Source organism: Theropithecus gelada, chromosome 7b (assembly GCF_003255815.1).
Source record: "Theropithecus gelada isolate Dixy chromosome 7b, Tgel_1.0, whole genome shotgun sequence".
Taxonomy (NCBI): Eukaryota; Metazoa; Chordata; class Mammalia; order Primates; family Cercopithecidae; genus Theropithecus; species Theropithecus gelada.
This window is the reverse complement of record NC_037675.1, coordinates 24,173,851-24,192,338: the sequence shown is the minus strand read 5'-3', so window position 1 is coordinate 24,192,338 and position 18,488 is coordinate 24,173,851. Positions and strand designations below refer to the sequence as shown.

Here is an 18,488-nt window from a genome sequence, read left to right as displayed (position 1 = left end):
GCACTCCAGCCTGGGTGGCAGAGCAAGGCTCTGTTTAAAAAAAAAAAAAAAAAGAATTGTGATTGAATGTTGTGAAAGTGAGAAATTAATTTGGTAAGAATTTACATCTTTGTAAGATTCGTTATTTTCTAAGATTATGGCTTGTTTCTCCATTTTTTTTAGTCTTCTATTGTATCTTTCAGCAAAATTTTTTTTTCTTTTTGATAGACAGGGTCTTGCTCTGTCACTCAGGCTAGAATGCAGTGGTTTGATCACAGGTCACTGCTGACTCAACCTCCTCGGCTCAAGCAATCCTCCCACCTCAGCCTCTTGGGTAGCTGGGACTACAGGTGTGTGGCACCACGCCCAGCTCTTTTTTTTTTTTTTTTGAGACGGAGTTTTGCTCTTGTTGCCCAGGCTGGAGAGCAATGGCCCAATCTTGGCGCACTGCAACCACTGCCTGCCGGGTTCAAGCAATTATCCTGCCTCAGCCTCCTGAGTGGCTGGGATTATAGTGCCTGCCACCACGCCCAGCTAATTTTTTTATTTTCAGTAGAGATGGGCTTTCACCATGTTAGCCAGGCTGGTCTCAAACTCCTCACCTCAGGTGATCCACCCGCCTTGGCCTCCCAAAGTGCTGGGATTACAAGCATGAGCCACCGTGCCTGGCTGCTAATTTTTTTTTTTTCAGACAGGGTCTCACTCTATCGCCCAGACTGGAGTGCAGTGGCACGATCTCGGCTCAACGGTAATCTCTACCTAAAAGGCTCAAGGGATTCTCCCACCTTAGCCTCCTGAGTAGCTGGGATTATAGGCATGTGCCATCACACTCGGCTAATTTTTGTATTTTTAGTAGAGACGGGGTTTCACCATGTTGGCCAGGCTAACGCCCAGCTAATTTTTAAAAATTTTTTTGTAGAGATGGGGTATTGCTATGTTGCCTAGGCTGGCCTTGAACTCCTAGGCTCAAGCAATCCTCCTGCCTCAGCCTCCCAAAGTGTTGGGATTATAAGCATGAGCCACTGTAACCAGCCTATAATTTTCTTTATGTCAGTTTCTCACATTTTTCAGTAAAGATAAATATTTTATAGTAGTGTTACTGTTACCACTGTGAATGGGGAAAATAATAATCAAAATAGCTAATATGTATTGAAGGTTTACTATGTGCAGGGTAGCTTCTAAATGCTTTACTCTGTTAACTAATTGAATACTCATAATAACTTTATAGGAGCTATTATTTACATTCCCGTTTTGTGGATGAGAAAACTGAGGCCAGAAGGGCTAGGTTCACAGTCCTAGTAAATGAATGAACAGGGCTTTAACCTCTTGCTATCTGGTTTAGCAGGCCATACTCTTAACTATCATATTATTGGGATTTTTTGAAATCAATTATGTCTTTTAACTGGTTATTCTTAGTACATGAGAAGCTACAGATTTATTTTATACTTATCTTGCATCAAGTGGCTTCTCTGCATTCTACTATTCTCATCATTTTAAAATGGATTCTTATGAATTTTCTATGTGTACAATCATATCATCTACAAATAATGATAAATTTACCTCTCCCTTCCTAAAAGTTGTAACCCCCTTTTTTCTATTTCCAATCTTATTATATTGGATTTTTCAGAATAATATTAAATAACTCAGTGATGAGACTAGATATTCTTGTATCTTTTTGTTTTTTTTAAAGAAAAGGTCTCACTATGTTACCCAGGCTGACCTCGAGCTCCTAGACTCAAAGGATCCTCCCGTCTCAGCCTCCTGAGTAGCTGGGACTATGGGCACTTACAACCATGCAGGGTAGCTCATTTCATCTTTGTTGATCTTATATATACACATATATGATTAATATTAAAACTATTAATATTTATGGCCGAGTGCGGTGGCTCATGCCTCTAATCTCAGCATTTTGGGACGCCAAGGTGGGCAGATCATGAGGTCAGGATTTTGAGAGCAGTCTGGCCAAAATGATGAAACCCTGTCTGTAATAAAAATACAAAAAAAATTAGCCGGGCGTGGTGGCACACGCCTGTAGTCCCAGCTACTCGGGAGGCTAAGGCAGGAGAATTGCTTGAACCCAGGAGGTGGAGGTTGCAGTAAGCCAAGATCGCGCCACCGCACTTCAGCCTGGGCGACAGAGCGAGACTCCGTCTCAAAAAAAAAAGAATACTTATAGAAAATGCAGTTAACGTACTGTGTTCTCTTATTTGACAATTAACAACCATCAAATATTTTTTGTTTGGTTTATTTTTGACCTATTCTATAAAGAAATTTCCTAATACCTTTGTTAATTATTGGTATAAACCATAATTGGTTGTGTTATATAATTACTATATTAACATACTGTTAAGTTTTATTTATTAATTCTAAATATTTTAGGAATCTTACATTTATATCCATAAGTGAGGGTCTATAGCTTTTTGGGAGTGTTATTTCTGACAGGTTTTGATGTTAGATGTGTTCTGTCTTCATAAATAAATTGGGTAGTTTTCCATCTTTTTCTATGTTCAGAAGTTACTGCTTTCTATTCATTTTGACAGATAAACACTGTATAATAGAGATGACAAAAAAGAGAATGCAAATCTGCACAGATTATTTTGCCTCAGTAACTCTGCCACTTTTATAGCTGGAAGACAGCCTTGATTGTGAAAAAGCAATTTGGAGCAGTAGGAGGGTCAAACAGGCCATTATTTTGGTGTTGAAGAGTGTGGCTGGCTGGGCAGGCACAGAGGTGACTGAAGGTGGGCCTGGGGAGGAAGGCAAGCACCGAGGGAGTAGGGGAGCACAACAGAAGATGAAAAGAGGTTTCCAATGGGCTAGAGGTGTTTAAACAAGGACAAAAGAACAAGATAAGGTGGAAGAATTGGGCCTGAAAGTGAAGAAAGCCGGGAGATAAGTGGGAGCATTATCTGGGAATGGGGACCCCTTTCCTCCAGAAAGTCTCCAGTGCTCCAGCCTGTTGGTCATTGGCTCCTGTTGGAGACAGTAACATTATTTCTCACCCAGGGTATTTGCCCTTCTGTCCCACCATTTCCCTATCTTCATCTCAGCCAAGGCAAAAGTCCCATAGTATAACAGTGATTCACATGCTTCTGGGCCCAAAAGCTCAGCATGCAGGGCAGAGCAAAGCAGAGCATAATGTAGACTTCACCAACTTTGACTTAACACCTAGGGACAGGACTTGTTCAAGGTGCTCTATTTCTTTTCATTCCTTCCCTTCTTGTTCCTCTACAACTCATGTAGACAGACCCACGGTTACATGCTGTTTTTTATGGCATAGAAAAGTGCTATAGGAAAGGCTGAGAGCAACGTGGTATGGAGTTACTGAGAACTGTTCAGCATGATGCTAGCCACAATGCTAAGGCCGTTTGGAATGAAAAGACAAAGACAACACAGACCAAAGAAATTCAGCCCATGTAAACTTACTTTAGGGTCAGTCAGAAATTCTAGGCTCTTTTTACATGAATCCTTTAGAAAATTATTTTAACTGATGGCAAAACTGACATTATTGTTTTATAGATTATCCTCTCTCCCTCTCACCCATGATGGGTTAGTTAACAACCAACAGAGCAGCTACCAGTTTGACATCAGGAGCGAGGTGCCAGGAGCACAGATGGTCCACAATCTAGACAATTAGCTTCTAAAGAAGAAAAAACGTCTAACGAGTCTTCCGTGAATGTAGAGTTTGGTTGGGCACAGCTAGGGCAGAGAACAAGCAGACCTCCTCAACAACTCTTTCTTTTACCTCTTAAAATGCTGGTGAAGGCTGGGCATCATGACTCACACCTGTAATCTCAGCACTGTGGGAGGCTGAGGTGGGTGAATCACCTGAGGTCAGGAGTTTGAAACCAGCCTGGCCAACATGGTGAAACCCCATCTCTACTAAAAATACAAAAATTAGTCAGGCGTGGTGGTACACACCTGTGGTCCCAACTACTTGGGAGATTGAGGCAGGAGAATTGCTTGAACCCGGAAGGTGGAGGTTGCAGTGAACTGAGATCATCGGCCTCCCGGGTAGCTGGGATTACAGGGGCCTGCTACCACGCCTTTGGTATTTTTAGTAGAGACGGGGGTTTTGCCATGTTGCCCAGGCTGGTCTCGAACTACTGACCTCAGGAGATGCACCTGCCTCCACCTCCCAAAGTGCTGGGATTACAGGCGTGAGCCACCGCGCCCGGCGGGTTTTCCAACTTTCATTCTTCTGGGGCACTTGCATTGCACCCAGGGTTCCCCAGAATTTATCCTACCCCACACCCTTTTCGTATTTCCTATGGCTCTGTCCCCAACGAGCTATGGTGATCTCAGTCTCATGACCTCAGTTCTTTCTTCTGGCGACCTCCATCTCATCTGGTTCAGATCACTGTTCATCCAACTTTCTATTACACAGCGCCCCCTAGACGTTCAATTCAGCATGACTAAACCCAAACCCTGATTTCCCAAACCCTCTTCTCGCATTTCTCGCTCACTGCATGGACAGAATCCTAGGCATCACCCCTGACTGCTTTCTCAGGACTCCCTGCCAGTCGGTCCCTAAGTTCTGCCAGCGGCGCCTGCGTGGGGCCTCTTGTACCGTGTTCTCCTCTCCATCCTTGTTGCCGAGCTGCCTCAACACCAGTGGGCCCCCTGCCTTCAGAAGTTCCCATTTCCCTCCCCTATGTCTTTCCTTGCTTCCTTCCTTTCCATCTCTCTAGCAGCTATTGACATGGGAAAATGTAGATTCTCTCTGGCCTCCACGCCAGCCAGTTTCATGACTGCTGCCCACTGTAATTCATGAATTCCTTTTCTCTATCTTGAAGTGTGTGTGTGTGTGTGTGTGTGTGTGTGTGTGTGTGTTTAGGCGTTTATTCACACCTTTTGTGTTTGAAACACAAAACACTACTTCCTAGAATCACTAGGAAGTAGCTGAGTTAGCAGTTTATTTTAATATGTAACATAATAAGGTGACAAAGCCCATTTTAATAGCACCAGCCATTAACCCAGTTTTCTCAATGTTCATATGGACGTAAATAATGACACAAGGAAAACACTTTTGAAGGTAGTTACGGGAAAAGCTGACATTAGATGGCTGCAGAACCCAACCAACTTAGGACCTGAAAATGAAAGCGTTAAGATAATAAAGAAGCTTCAAACGACGAAAGGTAAGGAAAATCAGAAAATGTTCATAAAGTAAAACTATGAACAGCCCCACCGAGCCAGCCAGGAGTCGAACCTGGAATCTTCTGATCCGTAGTCAGACGCGTTATCCATTGCGCCACTGGCCCTGAGACGAAAGACAGTTTCTCCATGATGCTCCTTCAAGGTTGTACTGCAGGGTTTCATGGGAGGTGTAGTCTCAGCGGAGTTCTGCAGATACACTAAGCATTCTGGGAGATTGAAGTTCGTCAGAAACCAGACTCTGAGATTGGTGGATCTTCAGGAGCCACGCCGTACGCCACTGCGCAGCCCGCGGATTGGCGGGAAGCCACTCCCCATCCCTCGCGTTCGGGAGCTGTGGCAGACGCTCTGGTTGTTAAGGCGACTCGTCCCGCCTCCTGGGTCTCTAGTTTGGCTTTGTGATTGGCTACTAGTATCAAGGAATCCCGGCGTGGACAGCGCGAGGAAAAAGATGGCGGCGATGGCGGTCGGGGGTGCTGGTGGGAGCCGCGTGTCCAGCGGGAGGGACCTGAATTGCGTCCCCGAAATAGCTGACACACTAGGGGCTGTGGCCAAGCAGGGGTGAGGGCCGGACCTCCACGAGCGGAATGCGGGGTCTGAACTCGGGGACGGAGAAGGGCAGACTAGTCATCCCGGAGAAACTGGGGTGAGGGGGTCGGCTAAGATGAGAAGGGGAGAGACTATTACTCTTTGGAGGGGAGAAGCCTCGGACCCAGTAACGTGAGGAAAAGAACTTGTGGGGGGCCTGTGGTCACTGAGTCCCAAAGTTGGGAGAGTTGTTGAGTAAACTCTAAAGGGCTCTGGAGGTCGCGATTATTGTCTGGGAGTGGGAGGAGGTGTTAGGGGGCAAGGGAGAGAAGAGGCTAATCTTGACGGGGGAGGCACGGGCAGAACTGGGGCAAATCTGGATGTGATGGTCTTCGAAACATAGTGACACCTGAGGAGAAAAAAATTCTACTTGTGGATTTCCATCGTTTTCTCCTTACTCATATTTCCCATGGCTGTGTTTTGGGGAGAAACTGAGGCACAGTACAGCAGAGATGTCCCCCAAGGTGGTCTGAACTCAGCAGCCTAGTAGGGTGAACTGATGGCAGCTGAAAGGGCTGTGGAAAATCAAAATAGCCTAAATCCAGTTGCTTGGCTTTCTGGCACTGCTGCTCTCTTTACATGATTCTGGGTCTGTCGCGGTTGTAGGTTTGATTTCCTCTGCATGCCTGTCTTCCATCCGCGTTTCAAGAGGGAGTTCATTCAGGAACCTGCTAAGAATCGGCCCGGCCCCCAGACACGATCAGACCTACTGCTGTCAGGAAGGGGTAGGGACCATCCCATATGCCCCTTAATTATTAGAGGCAATAACAACTTCTGCTTTATCGGGGCCCCGATTCTTCTCCTTTTCTGACTTGGATATATTTGTTAGTCCCTGGGATATAGATAACTTGTTTTCTCCTTGCTTCTCTATTCTGCATCAGGCTATCCCATGTCTATGTAGAAAAAACCTTTGTCTCTCATTTCTACTCTTGATTCCCAAAACTAAAAATTGAACAAGTAAAGTGCTGAACCTTATTCAGTATTTGTCTTTCTTGGGTGGGGGAGTGCAGACTGGAATACGCTAATTGTGGGAAAGCTTTCTCCATGGATTCGTCCAGACTCAAAAGTGGAGAAGATTCGCAGGAACTCCGAGGCGGTAAGACTCTTTAACTTCTATGCTGGATCTTTCTAACCAAGCTGGGTAGGGAGAGTGGTCCCCTCCCACCCCCAATAACTTGGTAAATCAACTGATACAATGAAATTAAAGCTATTAGGCTGGACCCCATGGTGCACACCTATGATCCTATCACTTTGGGAGGCTGAGGTTGTAGGATCACTGGAGCTCAGGAGTTTGAGACCAGCCTGGGCAGCATAGTGAAACCCCATCTCTATAAAATATACAAAAATTAGCCAGGCATGGTGGCACATTCCTGTGGTCCCAGCTACTCAGGAGGCTGAGGTGGGAGGATCAGTTGAGCTTGGGAAGGTTGAGGCTGCAGATGAGTGGAGATTGTGCCACTGTACTCCAGCCTGGGTGACAGAGTGAGACTTTGTCTCAAAAAAAAAAAAAAGAAAAGAAAAGAAAAGAAAGCTATTTGCTTGTTAGCTCAACCTTTTCCTCTTCATCTCCATTCCAGGCCATGTTACAGGAGCTGAATTTTGGTGCATATTTGGGTCTTCCAGCTTTCCTGCTGCCCCTTAATCAGGAAGATAACACCAACCTGGCCAGAGTTTTGACCAACCACATCCACACTGGCCATCACTCTTCTATGGTATAGCTGAGGGGCTCCTTTCCTGCTGCCTATCATAGTAGTCAGATTGTGCTAAGTACCTTCTTGTGCCTAGCCATTCAGTGAAGGGTGTGTTTGGCAGAATTGAAGTATCAGTATTGCCGGGCACAGTGGCTCATGCCTGTAATCCCAGCACTTTGGGAGGCTGAGGTGGGCAGATCGCTGAGCTCAGAAGTTCGAGACCAGCTTGGGAAGCCTGGTGAAACCCTGTCTCTACAAAAACCAAAACCAAAACAAAAAAACACAGATTAGCTAGGTGTGGTGTCACACGTCTGTAGTCCCAGCTACTTGGGAAGCTGAGGTGGGAGGATGACTTGAACCTGTGAGGCGGAGGTTGCAGTTAGCTGAGATTGCACCACTGCACTCTAGCCTGGGTGACAGAGCCAGACCTTGTCTCAAAAAAAAGGTCAATATTGCGCACCTCTCCATCTAAAAGTGGTATGAAGAGAGTTTCAAAACATGCAAATGTAATTATTTCGGAAACTTACGTAAGATAAGGCAGATATTTACATAAGGATCTATACATAAGGTACACGTTCACTTACAAAATCACAAATTGGGAAAAGCTTATAAAGGGATTAGCGAGGTCTGGATGAAGTTTTTGATTGAGGGAAACTTTCTGGACCCAGTGAGTTCAAAAGGGTGTTCTAAAAGGGTGACTGTTCATGTGCAGTTCTGGATGCGGGTACCCTTGGTGGCACCAGAGGACCTGAGAGATGATATAATTGAGAATGCACCAACTACACACACAGAGGAGTACAGTGGGGAGGAGAAAACATGGATGTGGTATGTCTCCCTTTGCTGCTGTGATAGGGTGAGGGGAAGTACAGGGTGAAACCTATAGGGAGGTCTCCTTGAGCTATGGTGATTGGTTGGCCGTATCTAGTTGACTGTACTTTTCTGTATTTGACTCTGAACAGGTGGCACAACTTCCGGACTTTGTGTGACTATAGTAAGAGAATTGCAGTGGGTGAGTCCATGAGAATCCTGGGTTGGGTGTTGCTTCTCTGACCTCCTGTGAATAAGATTCAGGAATTTTGTATATAGTATACAATTTTACTACTTACCCTCTGTCTCAGACTGCCTTTCTCTTAAAGAGGTAAACAGATTTTTCACAAAGGAGCAAGGAAGGGTTTCTTGCCTGGCAGTGGTTGACAGTTTTTCTTTGTCTCATGTAGCTCTTGAAATTGGGGCTGACCTCCCATCTAATCATGTTATTGATCGCTGGCTTGGGGAGCCCATCAAAGCAGCCATTCTCCCCACTAGCATCTTCCTGACCAATAAGAAGGGATTTCCTGTTCTTTCTAAGATGCACCAGAGGCTCATCTTCCGGCTCCTCAAGGTGAGTGGTAGGAGGGTTCTAAAGGTGGTCCAGCTATACATCTTGCCTTATTTACCTGTGTATGATCGTTTTTTCCTGTGAGGCTGACTCTTTTTCTTTGGTTTCTGGGGAGCAATTTCAGTGAAGTTGGGAGCCTTGAGAACAAAAAGATAAATGCCAATAATAGCCCTAGAAACCTTTCAAAACAAACCAAACCTCATGAGAACTTTGCAGAAGGTTTCATTTAGGAAGTTACAGCAAGGATCCATGAGGCTCTTTGGGTGTTGATGATACTTTTATGGCATAAGAGGGCTTTTCTTTTTTTTTTTTTTTTGAGACAGAGTCTCACTCTGTCACCCATACTGGAGTGCAGCGGTGCAAACTCAGCTCACCAGAACCTCTGCCTCCCAGGCTTAAGCGATTCTCCTGCTTTAGCCTCCTGAGTAGCTGGGATTATAGGTGTGCACCACTACTGCCCGACTAAGTTTTGTATTTTTTTTTTTTTTTTTTTTTTTTTTTTGAGACGGAGTCTCGCTCTGCCGCCCAGGCTGGAGTGCAGTGGCCGGATCTCTGCTCACTGCAAGCTCCGCCTCCCGGGTTCACGCCATTCTCCTGCCTCAGCCTTCCGAGTAGCTGGGACTACAGGCGCCCGCCACCGCGCCCGGCTAGTTTTTTGTATTTTTTAGTAGAGACGGGGTTTCACCATGTTAGCCAGGATGGTCTCGATCTCCTGACCTCGTGATCCGCCCGTCTCGGCCTCCCAAAGTGCTGGGATTACAGGCTTGAGCCACCGCGCCCGGCCTTTTTTTTTTTTTTTTTTTTGAGACGGAGTCTCGCGCTGTGTCACCCAGGCTGGAGTGCAGTGGCGCGATCTCGGCTCACTGCAAGCTCCGCCTCCCGGGTTCACGCCATTCTCCCGCCTCGGCCTCCCAAAGTGCTGGGATTACAGGCTTGAGCCACCGCGCCCGGCCTAAGTTTTGTATTTTTAGTAGAGACGGGTTTTACCATGTTGGCTAGGCTGGTCTTGAACTCCTGACCTCAAATGATCCACCTGCCTCAGTCTCCCAAAGTATTGGGATTACAGGCGTGGGCCACCACGCCTGGCCAAGAGGGCTTTTTACAAGTTTACTGAGGCCTCATGCTGCCTTTGTTGGTATTGGAACAGATACTAGAGAACTGTTGGTCTGGGCCAGGCACAGTGGCTCACGCCTGTAATCCTAGGACTTCGGGAGGCTAAGGCGGATGGATCATCTGAGGTCAGGAGTTTGAGACCAGCCTGGCCAACATGGTGAAACCCCGTCTCTACTAAACATACAAAAATTAGCCAAGCATGGTGGCATGCACCTGTAGTCCCAGCTACTTGGGAGGCTGAGGCAGAAGAATTGACCCTGGGAGGTGGAGGTTGCAAGTAAGCCAAGATCACGCCATTGCACTCTAGCCTGGGCAACAGAGCGAGACTCCATCTTTAAAAAAAAAAAAAGGAGAGCTGTTGATCTGGGCCATATTTTACACTGGACCCAGAATCTTGGTTTGCGGGCTGTATCTGATAGTCTGACTTTTCTTACAGTTGGAGGTGCAGTTCATCATCACAGGCACCAACCACCACTCAGAGAAGGAGTTCTGCTCCTACCTTCAGTACTTGGAATACTTAAGCCAGAACCGTCCTCCACCTAATGCCTATGAACTCTTTGCCAAGGGCTATGAAGACTATCTGCAGTCCCCGCTTCAGGTGGGTCTGGAGTGCACTGAGAGTAGGAAGGTGGGGTGAAAATGTATCTTGAGAATATATGCCTCCAAATGTTACTAAAACTCAGAAAGCAGTGGAAAGTTTTTGATATTTTAGTGCATTGTCCTTTGCCAGAAACTGGCTAACTTTATCCTTTTCCTCATTCATCAGCCACTGATGGACAATCTGGAATCTCAGACATATGAAGTGTTTGAAAAGGACCCTATCAAATACTCTCAGTATCAGCAGGTACTGTGTGGTATGCAGGGTGAGGAAAGCACAGGGCTAGCATGACCTGGGGAGATTGGGATTACAACCATAGGATATTCTCTCCTCCAGGCCATCTATAAATGTCTGCTAGACCGAGTACCAGAAGAGGAGAAGGATACCAATGTCCAGTGAGTGCTTTCCCCTCAATCCCAGGGACTTGCATACCTGCATCTGTATATGCCAAGTCTGCTTGACTCTTCCCTTTCTTTCTTAGGGTACTGATGGTGCTGGGAGCAGGACGGGGACCCCTGGTGAACGCTTCCCTGCGGGCAGCCAAGCAGGCTGACCGGCGGATAAAGCTGTATGCTGTGGAGAAAAACCCAAATGCCGTGGTGACGTGAGTAGCAGCCTGCTTGCTGGGAAGTTAGTCCCCATTGCCAAATTTCCTTAACATGTCTCCTCACCTTATTGTCTCTGTTTCAGGCTAGAGAACTGGCAGTTTGAAGAATGGGGAAGCCAAGTGACCGTAGTCTCATCAGACATGAGGGAATGGGTGGCTCCAGAGAAAGCAGACATCATTGTCAGCGAGCTTCTGGGCTCATTTGCTGACAATGAATTGTCGCCTGAGTGCCTGGATGGAGCCCAGCACTTCCTAAAAGGTGCCCCCAGGTTGGGGTGTAGGTGGAGGGTGATGATGGATGAGACATCTACCTGGGAAGAGGGTACAGGGTTTAGGGGAAAGTGAGTTGGACCTGGGTCACATCATACGAGTTTGAGAGCTATTGCTCCACTGCCTCTGTGCCCTTAGCAAATGAAGTTGTCTCTTCAAACCTCAGTGTTCATATTTGTAAAATGAAGGGAGTGGGCCAGGCGCTGTGGGAGGCCAAGGTGGGAGGTCAGGAGTTCGTGACCAACCTGGGCAACATGGCAAAACCCTGTCTCTACTAAAAATAGAGAAATTAGCCAGGCGTGGTGGTGCACGCCTGTAATCCCAGCTACTCGGGAGGCCGAGGCACGAGAATCGTTTGAACCCGGGAGGAGAAGGTTGCAGTGAGCCAAGATTGTGCCACTGCACTCCAGCCTGGGCAATAGAGCGAGACTCCGTCTCAAAAAAATAATAATAATGAAATAAAAAATAATGAGGGGAATGGACTCCTTGAGCTGACATATGTACCCTGAGCTTAGCTTTCATCAGGAACTTTTGTGGGACTTTGTGACCCCACAAAAGTTAAGAACTACCAGATTAGACTATCTTGGGTTCTTTCAGTTTTTATCTGTGTGACTCTGTAAATTAACCTAGAAGTGGAATCATCCGTGACAGTAGTTGGAAGGCTGGCTTGATAATGTGACAACATGCATTTGTCTCTTTCTTCCATGCCCATGCCAACGTTGGTTGGTTTTGACATGGGAGGTTTGATCCTTCTGATCCTTCAGTTAGTACAGACACACCATTTCCCTCCCTCTGGAACTAATTTGACTCTCCTGCTGTGCAGATGACGGTGTGAGCATCCCCGGAGAATACACTTCCTTCCTGGCTCCCATCTCCTCCTCCAAGCTGTACAATGAAGTCCGGGCCTGTAGGGAGAAGGACCGTGACCCTGAGGTAAAAAACCACTCTCTGGAAAGAAGTGGTACTCTTCAGTCCTCTTCTTTTTCTGTATTTGCATCAGCTATTTTCTTCTGCTGGGGATGAAGAGGCGAAGAAGTTAGGGATTGGGGAAGCACTAAAGTAAAACTTTTTTTAATCCTTGGGGAAGTAGATATCTCCTGTCTGTCTTCCCCAACACTCTCTCTCTCTCTCCTTGTCTCTGACAGGCCCAGTTCGAGATGCCTTATGTGGTACGGCTGCACAACTTCCACCAGCTCTCTGCGCCCCAGCCCTGTTTCACCTTCAGCCATCCCAACAGAGGTAGATTCTTTTATGACTGTCCTCTGACTAGAGGGGTGTGGGCTTCTTCCTTCCTTCTGCTTTCTTCCCTTGCTGTCCCTAGTCTGCCTTATCTACTCTTCCCTTCCTGGGTCTTGCTCATGGTTTACCAAGTTGTCTAGAGCTTCTGGCCCCTTGTCATCCACATGATTATTTCCTGACAGATCCTATGATTGACAACAACCGCTATTGCACCTTGGAGTTTCCCGTGGAGGTGAACACAGTACTGCATGGCTTTGCAGGCTACTTTGAGACTGTGCTTTATCAGGACATCACTCTGAGTGAGTGTCTATGGCAGTGGATGGCAGAGTATGAGGGTGTGCTGCCTGGGCAGCTTATATGTACATGTGTCATTTAGATTTATGGGGGGCCCAGTACTCAATGAATGGAGATCTTTGTGTGATTAGAGAAGAGACCCTCTTCAACATAGGCAAAAGGCACAGCCATGGAGACCTCTGTTTTTTCATTATTTTGTCCATACCAGGTATCCGTCCAGAGACTCACTCTCCTGGGATGTTCTCATGGTTTCCCATCCTCTTCCCTATTAAGGTAGGAACTGCTTTTAAGACTCTGTAGGTTAAGGAGTAACTTTTGCCTTTGGTGTTGTGCCTCTTTCCTTCTCCCAGGAAGATAGTTGACTATATGACTCATGTTCTCCTGATTTCATATGCTCTTGGATCCCAGTGGTAGGTGTTGGGAGTATTTGGAGTGGCCTTCTGCCTGGCTTTCCCGCATCTATTCTGGCTACCCTTCTGTCCTCTACTTTGAGCAAGAGCCATCTTTTAAACACTCAAATTTGATCTTATCTCTCTCTTTCTCTCTCTCTTTTTTTTTTTTTTTTAAAAGAGACAGAGTCTCGCTCTGTCACCCAGGATGGAGTGCAGTGGTGCAATTTCGGCTCACTGCAAGCTCCGCCTCTCCAGTTCATGCCATTCTCCTGCCTCAGGCTCCCTAGTACTTGGGACTACAGGTGCCAGCCACCATGCCTGGCTAATGTTTGTGTTTTTAGTAGAGATGGGGTTTTACCGTGTTAGCCAGGATGGTCTGGATCTCCCGACCTCATGATCCACCCGCCTCAGCCTCCCAAAGTGCTGGGATTACAGGCATGAGCCACTGCGCCTGGCCTGATCTTACCTCTTTTTTGCTTAAAACCTTTCAATGCCTTCCCATTGTCTTTAGGATAAAAGTCAAAATCTGGAACATTGCTTGTAAGACTTGATGTGATCTAGTGTTTGCTTGCCTTTGCAGCTCCTGTCCCCTTGCTTACACTGCTTCAGCCTTATGGACCTTCTTTTGGTTCTAATTGTCGATCTTCTTTCCTACCTCAGGCTTTCATGCCTCTCTTTTGCCTGCAGAGCTCTTTGCTTGTCTCTTCACACTGTTAACCTATCTTCTAGGTCTCCTTTAAACATTTCTTTTTTTTTTTTTTTTTTTTTTTTTGAGACGGAGTCTCGCTCTGCCGCCCGGGCTGGAGTGCAGTGGCTGGATCTCAGCTCACTGCAAGCTCCGCCTCCCGGGTTTACGCCATTCTCCTGCCTCAGCCTCCCAAGTAACTGGGACTACAGGCGCCCGCCATCTCGCCCGGCTAGTTTTTTGTATTTTTTAGCAGAGACGGGGTTTCACCGTGTTCGCCAGGATGGTCTTGATCTTCTGACCTCGTGATCCACCCGTCTCGGCCTCCCAAAGTGCTGGGATTACAGGCTTGAGCCACCGCGCCCGGCCTCCTTTAAACATTTCTATTGTGAGATAAACTTTCTCTGACCTCCTAGACTAGGTTAGTGTTCCCTTTCATAGTTGTTTTTCTAGCACTCTGTACATGTTCACAGCACTCACCACACTTTTGATTATTTGTTCAGTGTCTTATTGTTCAGCGTTCTGATAGGCTTCAAGTAACTTTCATGAGGGTTGGGACAGTCTTGTCATGTTTATCATTTTATCTCCACACCTACCTTAATACACTGCCATTTATAATTCATTAGCTCCACCCTGAACCTCCCTGTCTTTCTTCTTACAGCAGCCCATAACGGTACGTGAAGGCCAAACCATCTGTGTGCGTTTCTGGCGGTGCAGCAATTCCAAGAAGGTGTGGTATGAGTGGGCTGTGACAGCACCAGTCTGTTCTGCTATTCACAACCCCACAGGCCGCTCATATACGATTGGCCTCTAGCCCTGCGTGCAAGTGTCCAGAGCCTTGGAAGCAGCTTCATGTTCTGCTCCTGTAGTACAGAAGGTGCAGTACATCTATGGGCTGTGATTCCCCTTGCCCATCAGAGAGGAGCATTTCAATCTGCTTTCCTGCCTTACATCAAGGTGGGCAAGGGATTATAATTAATTGCAGGGCTCAAGCCACCAATCTGTGAAGACCTCAGGCCAGGGGGTGAGGAATTAGTGCTGGATTCGAAGCTACGCACTCAGCCTCAAGAGCTCCCTGGAATATCCCTGAGAACATGGGGTTTGGACAGATGTTCAGCCCTTCTCTGTTCTTGTTTTGATGGTTTCATGTAAGAGGAAATACAAATAAAGTTATAGCCCTTTCCTGCACTACCCTGCCGCCCCTGCCGCTGTTTTCCCACACCTCACTTAGACCCAGGCATGTTCAGATCTGTCCTCTTACCTTATCCAAGACCTAAAGGGGCCTAGTTGTATTCCCTACTTAGGAAGCTGAGCAATGACTGTTGTACTCCTGGATATAGGCCTTTCTGACCAGTTACAGTGAGCTCTTGTCCATTAGAACCTGTAGTTAGGCTTTTCTCTGGGGAGGAGGCATAGAGTTTGCCACCTTGGGAAAAGATGGAATAGTGAGTGAAGCCAGTTTCTCTTCCTGTGTTCTTGAGCTACTGCACTGGCAACTGGTTACCTCTCCTTTGTTACCTCTTGGGAAGGCTGGAATCCATCCAGGAATCTCCAGCAAGAAGCTACCTATTTTTTTGAATAAAACCACAGGTGTACAGTTTGAAGTCCCTAAGAGGTCATCTAGTCCAATTTTCCATTTTACAGAGGGGGAATTTGAAATGGGTGCAATGATGTGATATTAGTATCCAAGTCAGAATTGGAAGTCAGCCTCTGACTCTGGCTCTCCCCATGTTATAACCAGCTACATTTTTGGTAGCTACAGTAGACCACAGAAGTGTCTAGGGGCTCCTGGGGGCCCTTGGAAAGTGAGGGTAGACATCAGTTCCTTCTTTCCCGTTAGAAGACTCAGTACTGCTACATCCAAGGAGTCACCTGAGAAACTTTCAAATTTACCCTTGCAGTGGGAAATGTGGGGGCACTGATTTGAACGGAAGTTATGATCTGTGGGAGCAGGCCATGACGATAGGGCAGAGTGTGGACCAAGACAAGTCTGTGGCAAGATCTGCTTTTCCCAGGTCCCAAGCAGCGAGGTGAGGAGAGGTGGTCGGGAGGGTTGTTTAAGTAGCCGGCTCAGAACGGGGATTTGGAGTTCAGCATCTCCGGACTTGAAACAAACGCCGCTGTTCTCTACAAAGCTTAACCGTAACGACTGACGTGACTCCTTCGGCAAATCCGAGTAGGGTCGGCCAAGGATGTAAATTGTGCCTCGTTGGCTCCGCCCATCGCACTGGTCTAGTCAACTCGAGCACCGGGAGTGGGGTCGGTGGCTCCTTCACTCCCGTTCTCCGTCCCGTTTTCCCCGCCCTCCGCAAGTCATTTAACCAATGAGAGAATGATGGGCGGCTACCAAAGGACGCTTCCATTTTCTGGAGTCTCTGAGGTTAGCCAATCAATGGGAACTCTTTGGTTGCTAAGACGCAGTTGAGTTTGCTCCACCCATACTTAGGACGTTAGCCAATGAGAACCTGTACTTTGGACGGTTGCCGCGAAACCAGCGAGGTTACTACCAACGCTGGGGTGTCTTAGCGCATGCGCAGATTGGGGAAGGTTCTGGAAGACGGCGGAGCTGTCGCCATTTTGCGGGAAGAGGAGCAGCTGTACCTGCATTGCTGCTTTTCTTGCCTAGACTCTAGGAAATATCCGAGCTTCACTCCCCACAACATACCCAAAGGAACGGAGAGAACCGGGACCCCCCTGCGGGGAACCGGAACTGGTGAGAAACCCCAAAACCTGGTCCCCACCAGACGTCACCAATGCGTGACGTTGCTGCACGGCGCCTCCCCCTGACGTCACGGGCAGAAAATAGCGTCACGAAGAGATTCAGGGGAACTTTTAACGTTAAAAAAACCTTTGTTTTGACCTGGAAGTGTTAGCTACTTAAATGTAGCCCACTGGCACGACTTTAGAGGTGGGCACCCTCGTGGCTGTATCCTGCACCGATAAAGATGCGGTTTCTAGAATTCTGTGATTTTTTTTTCTGGGTCCCTGCAGCCGTGACACTTAGGGTCGCCCACACTGGAAAGGGAGCATCGACCCTCTGCGGCCTGAGAGGACACACATCATCAGTTTCAGCCACTCGCACCACTATTCAGAGAGAGAGAAGGGAATTGAGCTTTCTTCCTCAATCTCTAGTCTGTCGAAGATTCATGTTCACTATGTTGAGCTTTATGGGCTTTTCCCTTTTAACTTTTTCAGGCACTCATTCCAGTAGGCGTATGATGAGGCCACATATGAAGATTGAGCGGCCGGGCGCGGTGGCTCAAGCCTGTAATCCCAGCACTTTGGGAGGCCGAGACGGGTGGATCACAAGGTCAGGAGATCGAGACCATCCTGGCAAACACGGTGAAACCCCGTCTCTACTAAAAAATACAAAAAACTAGCCGGGCGAGGTGGCGGGCGCCTGTAATCCCAGCTACTACTCGGAGGCTGAGGCAGGAGAATGGTGTAAACCCGGGAGGCAGAGCTTGCAGTGAGCTGAGATCTGGCCACTGCACTCCAGCCTGGGCGACAGAGTGAGACTCCGTCTCAAAAAAAAAAAAAAAAAAAGATTGAGCTCTGGGACACTGGCTCCCGCAGAGATTGTGCCAGTTGGTTGCCCATAGGAGCTTTTTTTTTTTTTTTTGAGGCGGAGTCTCGCTCTGTCACCCAGGCTGGAGTGTGGAATGGGGCGATCTCGGCTCACTGCAGCCCCTGTCTCCCGGGTTCAAGCGATTCCCCTGCCTCAGCCTCCCGAGTAGATGGGATTACAGGCGCCCGCCACAATGCCCGGCTAATTTTTGTATTTTTAATAGAGATGGGGTTTCGCCATGTTAGCCAGGCTGACCTCGAACTCCTGACCTCAGGTGATCCGCCCGCCTCGGCCTTCCAAAGTGCTGAAATTACAGGCGTGAGCCACCGCGCCCGGCTTATAGGACCATTTTTTAAAGCTACACAACATGGGGTGGGCAGTCCTTCAAGTAGTTTTTGTCTCATTGTTCCTCTTTTTTATTAAACTGCCTTCAGTTTGTAGGTGTTTGTGCTCAGCTCAGTGATCAGACCCAAGAGATGGTGCTGCCGTCACCCTTGGGGCTCCAGCTTTTCGTGAATTTTTCCCGAATTGGTCTGACAGTGGTTCTCTCTGCTCCTTTAGCAGTGGGGTCTACCTGCTGGCTTGTGCTGTGACGAGGTCTAGGAACTGATGTGATTGTGGGTCTCTAATGCTGTTTTTGGAGCAGGATGGAAGAAAACACGATACTCTATATGTGGATGAGATTGAGTGGACCTTGACCCATAAGTTGGGACATGAAGAGAGAGTTTGAAAACTACCAGCCTGGGCCGGGCGCGGTGGCTCATGCCTGTAATCCCAGCACTTTGGGAGGCCGAGACGGGCGGATCACGAGGTCAGGAGATCGAGACCATCCTGGCTAACACGGTGAAACCCCATCTCTACTAAAAATACAAAAAACTAGCCAGGCGAGGTGGCGGGCGCCTGTAGTCCCAGCTACTCGGGAGGCTCAGGCA

The 18,488-nt window shown here is 47.5% G+C and overlaps 2 protein-coding genes and 1 non-coding gene across 11 annotated transcripts in view; 2 read left to right on the top strand and 1 right to left on the bottom strand.

Moving 5' to 3' along the window:
• Positions 1 to 5,167: 5,167 nt before the first annotated feature.
• Positions 5,168 to 5,240, bottom strand: TRNAR-ACG. Its single transcript has one exon. It is a non-coding gene; the product is annotated as a tRNA-Arg (tRNA).
• A 113-nt stretch (positions 5,241 to 5,353) lies between these two features.
• On the top strand, positions 5,354 to 15,177 carry PRMT5 (protein arginine methyltransferase 5). Of its 6 annotated transcripts, none has more exons than XM_025392512.1 (17): positions 5,354 to 5,779; positions 6,328 to 6,446; positions 6,732 to 6,817; positions 7,299 to 7,433; positions 8,125 to 8,237; positions 8,372 to 8,421; positions 8,630 to 8,793; positions 10,340 to 10,501; positions 10,670 to 10,747; positions 10,838 to 10,896; positions 10,983 to 11,105; positions 11,192 to 11,367; positions 12,202 to 12,311; positions 12,524 to 12,617; positions 12,800 to 12,916; positions 13,120 to 13,184; positions 14,650 to 15,177. In XM_025392512.1, exons 1-17 carry the CDS (start codon positions 5,721 to 5,723, stop codon positions 14,800 to 14,802), a joined length of 1,863 nt encoding a protein of 620 aa, XP_025248297.1. In that variant the 5' UTR covers positions 5,354 to 5,720; the 3' UTR covers positions 14,803 to 15,177. The 6 variants fall into 6 exon arrangements, with proteins under 6 accessions (XP_025248297.1, XP_025248300.1, XP_025248299.1 ...); XM_025392511.1 differs by having other exon boundaries at positions 5,360 to 5,694; XM_025392515.1 differs by lacking the exon at positions 6,328 to 6,446.
• Positions 15,178 to 16,515: 1,338 nt separating this feature from the next.
• RBM23 (RNA binding motif protein 23) overlaps positions 16,516 to 18,488 on the top strand; it is a 21,826-nt gene continuing 19,853 nt past the window's right edge. For 2 of the 4 annotated variants that reach the window (XM_025392518.1, XM_025392519.1), the window contains exon 1: positions 16,516 to 16,701. The gene's annotated coding sequence lies outside the window, so the exon portion shown is untranslated. The remainder of the gene's footprint in view (positions 16,702 to 18,488) is intronic. The other 2 variants (XM_025392521.1, XM_025392522.1) reach the window with 1 other exon arrangement.

What these genes read in the sequence shown, in the direction of transcription:
- PRMT5 (XM_025392511.1), top strand. Translation starts at nt 5,585, where the DNA reads ATGGCGGCGATGGCGGTCGGGGGTGCTGGTGGGAGCCGCGTGTCCAGC. An exon ending in GAGGAGAAAACATGGATGTG is followed by an intron (nt 8,238 to 8,371) that starts GTATGTCTCCCT and finishes GACTCTGAACAG; the next exon opens with GTGGCACAACTTCCGGACTT. An exon ending in TTATCAGGACATCACTCTGA is followed by an intron (nt 12,917 to 13,119) that starts GTGAGTGTCTAT and finishes TGTCCATACCAG; the next exon opens with GTATCCGTCCAGAGACTCAC.